This window comes from Arvicanthis niloticus, chromosome 1, assembly GCF_011762505.2.
Source record: "Arvicanthis niloticus isolate mArvNil1 chromosome 1, mArvNil1.pat.X, whole genome shotgun sequence".
Classification (NCBI taxonomy): domain Eukaryota; kingdom Metazoa; phylum Chordata; class Mammalia; order Rodentia; family Muridae; genus Arvicanthis; species Arvicanthis niloticus.
In genome coordinates this window covers 82,433,257-82,445,312 of record NC_047658.1, presented here as the reverse complement: position 1 = coordinate 82,445,312, position 12,056 = coordinate 82,433,257, and the positions used below count along the sequence as shown (strand labels likewise).

At 43.8% G+C, this 12,056-nt stretch overlaps 1 protein-coding gene across 3 annotated transcripts in view; it reads right to left on the bottom strand.

The window, feature by feature from the left end:
* Positions 1-12,056, bottom strand: part of Insc (INSC spindle orientation adaptor protein) — a 110,725-nt gene that overhangs the window by 20,718 nt on the left and 77,951 nt on the right. For all 3 annotated transcript variants that reach the window (XM_076941292.1, XM_034513373.2, XM_034514006.2), the window contains one exon: positions 536-707. In XM_076941292.1, coding sequence (XP_076797407.1) covers positions 536-707 — 172 coding nt within the window. The remainder of the gene's footprint in view (positions 1-535; positions 708-12,056) is intronic.

Genomic DNA, 12,056 nt, shown 5'->3' with positions numbered 1-12,056 from the left:
GGAAAGGCTAGAGAAGAGAATATTCTATATAGTTGACTATGACTCTCCTGCCAAGCATGCATAGGTCGAATAGGGAAACCAAAAAGAAACAATGTGTTCATGACCCCATGACGCAAGGCCAAAAGGTGAGATTTCCTACATCTCATTGTGCCAAGCTGGTTCTCTCTGGGAAGTCACTTGTGCCACTTAGTACTGCTACTGTCATTAGGTGCCATGACTGAAATTTTAGGACTAAACACTATTGAAGTCACAATTCGAGTCCCTCTTTGTCCCTGATTCCCATGCTCTGAACTCCCTCTGAAAAGCTAAGTGGTCCCTAAGTTTGCAAGTTAATGCTAAAGAGGTGTTTGCATTTCGATAGGAGAGTCTTAATTACAGGGCTCCCTAAAGCTGCCTCTGACCTATTAATAATGAGCTTTCAGCTAGTGTGACTATCAGATTGTGAGTTTGAGTAAAGCAGGTGGGGAGGCCCTCCTGATCCTTCTAGAAGAAGGCCCTCTTACTTAGGTATCCCACCCAACCCAGGGTAACTCACTGATAAGGGCTGTCACAATCTCTTCCATGTTCTCCAGAAAGCTAGTGAGGTGCTGGGAGAAGGACAGATGTGGGGAGGTAACCTGGGCTACCACCGCTGCAGCCTCTGCTCGAGTGGCCTCCGAGTGGCTGTCATCAGTCAAGATGTCTGCCAAGCACAGGATACCATCCACCTGCAGATAGAGAGAAAGAACTTCCTAGTGTACCTTGAAAGGGCGAGCACCACTGCTTGTGACAGTCATGAGACAGAACCAATTCCTCTCACCCTTCTGAGAAGAGCTCACACCCCTTGTGGAGTGAGAGAAAACCAGAGAAGAGCCCCTTCCCAAATGACCCAAAGTTGCTTCTGCTTTGAGCCCAAAAAAGATAAGTGACGCCTTGTAGACTTTCTATATAGCAGACAGCAAGTCAAGTGTCTAGGAACTGACCTTGGCCAGGCATCACTGCAAACTGCAGTAGAAATAATGGTTACTTAGTGATCTTCTGACCTTGAGCTCCAAGCCAGGCTCCATCTTTTATGCTTTGTGACTTCACGCCCCTGACACTATTCCCTCAGACTTCAGCAAGAGGTCAGCAGATGGTAAAAACACTTGGTGCCTTGTCCAGGCCAGTCTCTCCTGTCATCTCCACCTTTTACAGTGAGCCATGCTCACTGCCTTCCCTGCTCTCATCCTCCTCTGGCTTTCCTTTGGAAAGGGTGTACTGCTTCCATGGAAGCCTGCTCTCTGCCCAATCAGAGAGGTACAGGTCTTGTGGGAAACATATGCCAGAAAAAGGCTTGTTTCCCAGCCCTGCCACAGCCAGACCTGCTCCTGGCACAGTAATGGGAGACAGGCTAGAGTACCTATAGTGTGCCAGGTTCCACACTTAGTAGAATGTATGTGTCATTGTATCACTGCATCAAACACTCCCATGTCACAGAAAGAAAAACTATTAACTTTCAAACTCGTGGGTTTGGGATTGAATGGTCTGCTCCTCAACACCTGGGTTCTGAAAAGAACTTCCTCCTGAGAGGTCACATCTGACCTCAAAATTCACCCTCCACCAGGAGTCAGTGGGTGGGCTTTAGAGAAAGGGGGCAGGATCTTGCCACAGTGTACCTTGAGCTCCTCCAGGAGCTAAAATGTTAAGAGGTTGAGGGACGACCAGCACTGGAGGTGGAATAGAGGCACAGGATGAACAAGAAGATGCCCTGACTGATGTCCCCCATCTGCTACTGACTTAAGCCTCCTGTCTCTGCATCTTTACTTCTTGCCACTAGCTCTAGTGGCCCCCAGAGCTTGCCTCTCATTTGATTAATCACCTCCACCTTTATCCCCCCCCCCCCCCAGTCCTGCACCTCCTCTTAAATGGCTCTTGGGATCTGAGAGGTCCATTAGCTGTGAAAGCCATTGGCAATTTCAGACTCAAAGGAGACAAATGTGGAAACAAGAGCCCAGGGAACAGTCCACAGTAAAACCCACCTGGATGTGCTTAATAAAAGGAACAAACAGTAGTCAGCCTGCCCCTGGCAGGACTGGACTCAGGCCAGGTATTTTATTAATAGGCCTTTGGAGAGGTCTGTTTGAGCCCACAGGGCAGCTGCAGGCCTAGAAACAGGAAGCAGCTCTATTGCCAACATAAGAAGCCTCTCAATTGACTGGCTCACATCCCCTTTCCTCCTTCGAGCATCAATCAAGAGTGTTGCTAAGAAGCTCCGAGGTCCCTAATGGGAAAATATCTCCATTGATCCAATGCCCTCAAACTTGTCTTGACTGTAGTTACTGCTGCTACCCTGGTCTCTGACTCAGTTGAAACAGCAGTCAGACTCAAGTATGCTGCCCTGATACTCAGGAAATCTGAGTTGGTGGTCCCAGAACCCAGTGAAACCAAAGGCTCAAATATGAACCTATCTACTCAGGCCAAAAGTAAGTCTGTGGCCTGATAAGTACAGACCAAATGCCCAGCCTTGTGCTTCACAAACACTGACCCAGGAGAGAGTGTGAGAGAATGCCCCTGTGGTGGAGGAAATGAATCTCATCACAGATTGCCATCATGCAGACTGATTTCCCAAAGGATACCCTACTACCTCTGGAAGCTTCCCTTGACTTAACACACCCACAATCCAGCTTGGGAAGATGGTGTTCTCTGGCTCCAATGCTCTAGCACATGTGCTATCTTCATCATATTTTAATGCTAAAAGAACATTGTTTCTCCAAGTGAGATTGTGGCTGCATCAAATTAACTGTGGATTACTTAAAAGAGAGCCTCTGAGCTAACCTACCAGATTCACAGACAGGTGGGGAGTATGCTTGGTAAAAGGTCGACAGAACTTTTGAGGTGCTCCAGCATTAACAGTCCACAATGGCATGATTCTCTGATCCTATGTGTGCCTGAACTCCTGTTCTGCAAGCATAGGGACCACAGCTTTGAGTTGCCAGATACCTGACATGTACTGGGCTTTCAGGAGATGGGGGACAAACACCAGAAAGGAACATTTGGCCTAAAACTTTAGGATACATTGCAGATTAATACAAGTAGAAAGATGGCATTGTACACAGGAGGAGGCTGTGAGCAAAACCCCAAAAAGGACAGCATTGAAACAGAAGCCAACTCAACATCAGTTCCACAGATCCTTGTCCCCAGGTGATGTGGACCCTGATGCCCTTATGGATTTCCCAGAGGACCTATGGGGCCCTGGATATTCAAATGATGAACTGCCCATTGTCTTGCCTTCTTCTGGTGTGTTGACTACACTTCAGATTGCCTCTGATTGACCACTAATTATGAAATATATCATTCCTTCAATACAAATCACATGATAGATATTACTTATTTTATATACAATACCTGTATAACATACATATTTATATATACTCATAGAACATATCTATGTAAGAAAATAGAATATATAAATATATCCTTATTTGTTTACATTTGAATACATTGACTATATAAATGTATAAGGGGTAAGATGGTTTATAAAGGATTCTAATAATAAAATGGACACCTAAGGGAAGATCTTTGTATGTTGAATATTCACAAATTCTAAATCTTAGAAATAGCATTAAATGAAGACTTCTTTTTCATCTCATCTCTCTGATCACCTACCACTGAAAAGGCCTCACCCTAGGTTCTCTGTTATTGATGCCCTTGTTTTTATTAGATCTCTGTCTAATAAACTAAGGTGTATGGCTTTTTTATAACAGACATAAATAGTGCTATCATCTATAAGGAGATTTTCTTTCTCCCACAGATATGTAGTTATGAAACCCCTTCCTGTCACTGTGTGTGTGTGTGTCATTTCTTTTTGCAGCTGTATGTTATTCTGCTGTGTACAACTATTCCAGCTCATGAATGCCTTCGCTGACGATGTCACCTGAGTGTCTTCTGTGGGCTTGCGATCCTGGACAGTGCTGTTACAAATATTCTTCTAAATGTCTTCTGGCAGATATGTGCCAGTTTCCCTGGGAGTCTTAACATAGAAATTAAGGCCTAGCATCTGTACATCTTTATTAATACTGCTAATTTGCTTTGCCATATAGTCGTAGCAAGTTATACTTACTGACATTCTAGAAAGATATTTAACATCATATCCTTCTCTGGTTTTATAATATGCTTATAATTTTTGATAATTTGATGGTTTGGATGAGTAATATCCCCAATAGGCACTTGGTCTCTAGTTAGTGGTGCTGTTTGGAGTAGTTACGGAACTTTCAGGAGATGTGGCCTTGCTGGAGGAATTACACCACTGTTGAAAGGCTTTGAGGGTTTATTGTCTCACCCACTTCCTCTCTCTACTTCGTGTGTGCAGATAAAGCGTGACCAGCCAGCTTCCTGTCCGGGCTCCCTGCTGCCATGCCTTCTCACAACTATAGACTCTCCCTATAGAACTGTGAGCCAAAATAATTTTTTCTTTAAGTTTCTTAATCACAACAACAGAAAAGTAATTAATAAAGATGGGACACAAAACTTCATTGTATGAATTAAAACCAATGATATATTGTTTTCCTTTGCTTTGTGTTGTTTGCTTGGGCTTTGTGTTCAGTAAGCTCAGGGAACCTGTTCATACGTCCTGCTTGTTTTTCTATTTAGTGTCTTTTTATAGGAGCCAAATTTCCTTGTTTCTGAGGCTGCTGATTTCCCTCACCTGCCACTAGAAAGCTGCCACACAAACCGGTCTCTACACACACCAGGTCCAAAGCTCCAGTCCAGCCCAGTCAAGACAGCTCAGCACCAAGGGTTTCCTATCACTGGGTTATGAGATTTTTAGCACTCATGACAATTCCTAGAATATTAGAAAGGGCAAAACTGAGGCCAGACCTATTAGTCTGAACCCTGCCTGCCTCTTACAACCTGAACAGTCTTCTTACCCCTTTGAGCCTTTTTAATTTTAAATCCTAAAATTTAATGCCAGTGTCAATGGCTTTCATTTTTCTTATAAGATGGGTATTTGAAACATCAACTTGAATGGAATATTGCAATTTTCAGTGAGAGTCTACATGGGCAGTGCCTGCCATGGTGAGGCCATCATTCTATCTTCAACCCACCTGTGGCCTAGCTCTCTCCTGATGCCTGGAGGCCCTGTCCTCAATTCTGTGTGACTCAGAGACTCAGAGACTCCCTCTGAGGTACCTTTCTGCAGTCTCTTCCAAAAGTGCGAACCTCGGGCCTCTGGTTAATAAGTCAGTCAGCTTTCCTTCATTGGTATAAAATACTAGAAAAAAAAAAATGCCTCACTAGGAGGATAGGTTTGTCTGGGCTCCTGGTTTCGGTGTTTTTTGTGTCCCTGATAGCCTCTTTGCTTCAGGCTCATGGCAGCACAGTGAATCATGGGAGCATGTTACAGAGGAGGCCTGTTCACCTTATGGCAGTCAACTGGTAAGGAAAGAGGAAAAGCCAGGGTTCCGATGCCCTGTTGAAGGGCAATGCCAATGTTCTAACTTCCTTCCATTAATCCTTACCAGCTCTCAGTAGCACCACAGGCTGGAAGAAGCAAGAAAAAAGCTGGTGTTGAGGGAGATGAGGGGGGAACAAGCTCACAGAGAACTCGTTCACTCTCATTTGCCCTTCTGCAATCCTTACCCCTGCAGCTGAGACCTCTCTCCATCTTGGCTTCCTCTCTCAGAACTCCAGCAAGGTTCATTTCAAAAGCTTGTGTCATCTTTATCTCGTAGCCTCTCTCTACTTTCTGTCTTAGCCTCTTCCCCTTGACAGCCATGTACCAGCTTTTTTGCAGCCACTCTGTGCCATATTGGAAACTGGACTCAAATCCACATAGCCTTGATGTCTTACTCCTATGACACTCAGAGTGAAATCTTGCCCCCTTTCCCACAGGATGTACATCTATATTTCCAAACCCCTATTGAGTCATTTTAGGTTTATTTCCAAAAATAATTGGTATGGATGGTCCATAAGTGCTTCAAATCTAATTTGTTTAAAGCTGAAGTGTCATCCTCATTTTCTTCTTACCTCCTGTTTCAGACCCAGGTCAGGTCACCTACCTCCCCAGACAGAGGCCATCTCTATCTTTGCAGCTGCCATACCACTGTGATCTAATCACAACCACATGTATCCTCAGTATGGTCTGTTCAGGTTACATGCACATTGCTCTCTAGTTTGAGGCCCTCAGGGTAAACCCTGCACTGATCTCTCTAGGACCCTGACACCCAGCAGAAAATTCAACAGCTAGACTATAGTATGGGAGGAATGATGAGGAAACAAGCAGAGAATCAAGGAGATTTAAGATTACTCAGGCCACACGAGACAGCATGTTAACTCTGGTCCTTGTTTCTAATCTCCTGGCCCGTGCTTCCCTCTATGGAGCCTTTGAGAAAGAAAGGGAGGAGCTGGAGAAATGGCCAGGTCAAAGGAGGTCATTCAGCTCAGCTCCTATGAAAGGCTGAGGAGCAGTCCTACCTGAGGCCAGCTCCTTCAAACACTAGTCCAATTTCAGGACTGTCTCCAGCCCCTAATTGCCCGTTTCCCCATTGATAGTCATAAAGTTGGTGCCAAGAGAGTCCTCTAATCAAAGCACTTACACATTCCTAAGGAAATGGCTGCTGAAAGCACTTACAGATAATTAGCTCTTACATGGAGTGGGGTGGGCCTGGGCCTGGTGAGTGGGTGCATATGGGGAGATGAGGTTGGTCCTGGGACCTGGACAACAGGGCTCATGGACCTGTAGTCTGGCACACAGAGATTCTCACTGAGGGTAGAAGAAATGTGAAACTCAGGCATCTGAGGCACCCAAAGTGGAGAAAACTATGTCAGATTTATGAGTAACATTCTCCCATTTATTGCCAAAAAAAAAAAAAAAAAAGTGTCAGAGGTCAGAGGTGGCCATTATACAATATTAAAGGCACACAAGCTATATATGAAGGCCCATCATATACATCGATGGTGCTAGTCAGCCATCTTGATGTTGTGTTAGAGCATTTGTTTTGCTTTGTGTTTAGTTTTCAGTGAATGTCAGAGGTGGCTTATAACAAAGAATTGTGTAACTGTGATGAAAACTTGATCATAAGAAAAAGTGCCAAGAGTTTCAGAGTCTCTTTCCTCCCTCTCTCCTTCCCTCTCACCCTTACTTCCTCCTCCTCTTCCTTCTCCTCCCACACCCCTGGTTGAGTATACACTAGCCTCAATCTTAAAAATCTTTCTGCACAAGCCTCCCAAGTGCCTCAATGCCAGGTATGCACACTATGCCCACCTCCTAAGACTGCTAATTACCTCCTTCAGGACTCTATCTACTCAAATATCTAAAACCTACAGAAAAAATCAAAACAAATGAGAATTCCAAAGAGACTGAAATCCTGTTCCTGGGTCCAGGGAGAGTGTGTCGGTTCCTCTAGAATATCATATGTTAAAAGAAAATTTTAATTCTGGTCGGAGAGAAACACAAAGACAAAAAGAAGCCAAGGACAAGGCAGAGTATCATGTGGTTCAGAAGCAGAAAGCAAACTACGAACCAGGTTGGGATAAAGTTTAGGACAAAGTCATGGCAAGCCTGTGGTCTGAGGGCCCCCTTATAAAATGATGTACTTGTTGTAGACTTTTGGCAGAGATATCAACTCAATAAAAACCCACAGAAACTAAACAAGCCTCCAAAGGGTAACAGCATCCTCCCCTAAGTCAACATATCCAGGCTCCACTCCACCGCTCCTGTTATTTCAAACACAAGTGAATAAACACAAACATCAAATCACAGTAGAAAATGGAAGAGTGGATAGCAGGGATATGTGGCTCCTCTGGGGGGAAAGAAAGCCAATAAGAGGGAGGAAGATACATGGGCGAAGAAAGTAGGAAGGGATATCTTCAGTGGAGAGCAATCATGGCTTGAATCACTCAGGAGTATAACTAGACAATAATCCCTTTGTCAGCAGAGAATTTTTCCTTAAAGCACATTTCAAATAGAAGTGTGGGAGCGGTTGCTCCTTCATCAGTGTTACTAGCCTTGTGCTATATGAAAATGCCAAGTTTTCAACAAACTTCCATGGAGACCCAGCTGGCACCTGGGCTGTAGACAAAGTGCTTAGGTCAGTGGTTATCAGATGATAAGTGCCATCACCCGGGAGAATATTAAAAATTATAATACTAGTTGGACATGGTGGCTCATGCCTTTAATCCCAGCACTTGGGAAACAGAGGGAGATGGATCTCTAAGTCTGAGACCAGCCTGGTCTACGAAGTGAGTTCCAGAACAGTCAGGGCTGCACATACACATACACATACACATACACATACACATACACATACACATACACATACACATACACATACACATACACAGAATGAATTTTATTTTAATTATCTATCTTAAAAGTTCTTTATGTAAGTCTAATGAACATCTTGGGTTGAATACCAGTGTCCTGGGACCATTGTAGTTCAAGAGAGTTGACACAGCCTACAGAGTTTGAAGAGCGCCTGCTTTCTAACTTGACTCCTTCAAGATTCATCATACATAGCAATGAACTAGTCATTGATACATTAGCCTTTTTTTTTAATCCAGCAGCAAGACAATGGAATCCATCACCTGCATTTCCATCTAACACTGTGCTCACCAATGCGATTACACAAGAAAAGAAATAATGGTTGAAAAGAAGCAAACCTGCTATTCTTTATACTGCCTTTTATGTGTGGTTCAGATGTGCAGAAAAATGTGAAGCAGTCAGCACTCTACTAAAATGTATAAGCAGATTCAGCACAACCACTGGATACAATATCAAGTATATTTTCTATGTATCAGCTGAAAGATTTCAAAAATAGTCATTTAAAGTACCACTTACATTACCATAAAACATAGCTATGAATAAATATTTAAAAGATGTATGAGGGGTCAATCCTTAAAGTCCACACTAAGAAGTAATGTGTGTTTGTTCATTGATCAGACTACCCTAATTGTTTGAGATGTCAAACATACAGAAATATAAAGGACTCTTAATTAAAGTAGTGGCAGGTATTTTGTAGACTCCAACAAGCTGGTTATAAAATGAATATAGAAATGTAAAGATTTGCCAATATGATTTTAAAGAACAAAGGGAGTACTTGCACAACTCAATACCGAGGGTTTTTGTTGTTGTTGTTTAAAAATTAGGGGACTAGGTATTATATTGGTAAAAGGATGGTACAAAAGACTAACAGAGCAGACAGGCTGTATTTATCACTTTGTTTACACAAAGTTATCACTTTGACTTGGGAATGGTTTTTTCAATAAATGGCTTAGACTCAACTAACTAACTGTATGTGTAAAAAAACTAAAAAAGTTTAGTTTCACACCAAGAGAAGTGAGTGATAAGTCAGAATGTGAACAGCAAACCAATGAGCCTCCCTGTGGTGATTACCTCCCTTGTGTGTGCAGAGCCCAGCATGGGAAGAAAGTCTCAATAAGAAACTTTCTGAGCCAGATTGGCCTGTGGGTCATGTCTGTGAGGACATGTCTTAATTGATAACCAATTTAGGAAGACCTGGCCCATTTTAGGTGGCACCAATCCCTAGGCAACATAACAAAGAAGGAAACCAGTTGAGGACAAGCAAGCAAGAACCCATGCATTCAATACTCTGCTCTCTACTGCACTGGACAGCCCGACCCCCAGTGGCAGACTGTAATCTAAAATTGCTAAGTCAAACAAACCCTTTCTCCCCTAAGCTGCTTTTTGTTGGGATATTTTATCACAAGAACAGAAATGAAACAAGGACAGTGTCAAATAAAACACAAAAAGAATATCCTCAGCGTTCTGGAGAAAGCAAGGAATTCTTAAGTAGACAGAAGCAGCACTCACTATAAAAAGGAAGATCAATAAATAGGACCTTAACAAAATCAAGAATTTCTATTTATCAAATGACAACATTAAGAGAATAATAAAGCAAACCGCCAGCTGACAGCATTTATTTTTGCTATCTCTATCTGAAAAGGGATTTGTGTCTAAAATGCATTTTAAAATTTATAAATCAATAAGGCAAGACAAACGATCCAATGTTTTAAAATGAGTAAACATCTCAGACTGACATTTCAACAACAGCAGCAGCAACAACAACAATAACAACAACAAAAACCCAAGAAAACAAAATAGACAACAAGGATATGAAACAGTGCTCTGAGTTGTTACTCGTCAGAGAAACGGGGGAGGGGGAGGCTTTACAAATCTACAAGCATCATTGTCTGTGCTTCTGACCTGGTCTGAGGCCCCAGCACAGCTGTGGAAATTGTCTCCCTTCCCTGTGAGCCTCCTCTTTTTCCCTCACAGTTTTTCCCCCTCTGCAGGGGACCAACAGGCCACCACCACTTGCTCTACACTGTCAGTACCAGAATGTCAAGGAAGGGCATCCTTCTGGTCCAGTTCCACCCTGATCTGCACTGATGCTCACAGAGGCTCACAGTCTCCCATTTCCTTTTTCTGCCAGAAACCCTGTGTCTCCTTCTAATCATGCTTCTCCACACAAAAGCCAAAGGACAGTCAGGCATTGGCAGCCAAAAGCATCACCTCTACCCCCAGTCAACCCCCTTTGTTATGTCCCCTAAGGTGCAGTTTCTCTTTACCAGCACCAGCATCATGTTCACACACAATTTTCCATCTTTTCTGAGTCCTTTAGGTTCTAAGAGGAAGTGCACACTAAGTAACACTTTATCCACAGACCTAAGTCTTCCCACCCCTGGTCACCACCACACAGAGAAGGAAGGGAGCTTTCCAAAGCAGGACACAGGGTCAAAACGATGCAAGTTCTACTTCAGTGGGTTCTCTGGAAGCATTCCCGCACGCACCCGGGAAACGGGTACCAGAATTCCCAGCTGAGAGAATCAACACCCCTCGTTTTCCTACCTCACACTGTGTCTTACAAAATTCATCCATACCCCGCATGCTGCCAGAAAACTTACTAAACGGTAGTGGGAAACATCCTTCTGGTTCTTTAGAGAACCAGTAGCCAGGAGAGAACAGGCACTGCTAATGCCGGAGTGGCAATCTCTACCCAGAAAGCATCCCCAGTCTCCAGTGCTTGTTCTTTATCTCAAAAAACTTTATCTCATCTGTCTCACACTGACATCCGCATCTGGACCACTAGCCTTCTAAGTCTGCTTAGAGATGCAATTCGAGTCTGGGGTCTGAGGAGGAAGGGAGAGAGGGGACTCTGGCACAAACCATGAGTCCCTAGAGTGCAATGGGACATAGCTCATATCCCACAGAAATATATTCAAATATTTTAGCCATTCTTTCCTTGCTGAAGGACCTACCCCGATGCTTCCATCTGCTGCCTTCACTTCACACAGGCCTCTGAAGCTGCTGGCAGAGGCTTTGCAAGAAAGACTATCTATACCTAACCTCAGCCCTATGACTGGTGGTAGGAATCATGTGGTTATGAGGTGTGTGTGTGTGTGTGTGTGTGTGTGTGTGTGTGTGTGTGTGTATGCAAGGAAAAGGAAGCCATTTCCTTGAAAAGCCAAAGCAGCTATCAAGATAGTGTCCCTCGGTGGGGAAGCCCAGGCAGAGCTCTGGGTAAGCGCACCAATGAAGCAAGAGAGCTGTTGGGAAGGAGGTCAGAGCTGACTCTGAATTTGAAGTCAACAAGCAGAAGTGAGAAAACAAAAAGAAACAAACAAAAAGAAACAAACAAAAAAACTTCCATTAAGATGGTCCAGCAGAGGCAGAGGCCCCACATGAGAATACACCACACAAGGGGCCACGGGTGTCTGTACCAAAAGCACGCAGAAGATCATCACTCCAATTTTACCTCAAAAGAGCCAGGAGGGGTTCGAAGTTACGTGTGTAGCTGGACAGCATCTCCAGCCCTGCGTGCCATGGGCAGTGACTGGCAGGGAACATGCTCAGTCATAGCCTGGGAAGCAGGAGGGTTTCTGTGCCCAACAGACATAATGCAGAGCCAGAGGTCTAGCCTGATGACCTGAGCTTAATCCCCTCAACCCACATAATGGAAGAAAAGAATGGACTCGCTCTTCCAAGACCTCCTGTCCTTTGACCGTCACATGCGAACCTTGGCACGTGAGCATGGTCACTCTATTACACATGATTGGTTAATTAATTAACTAATTAA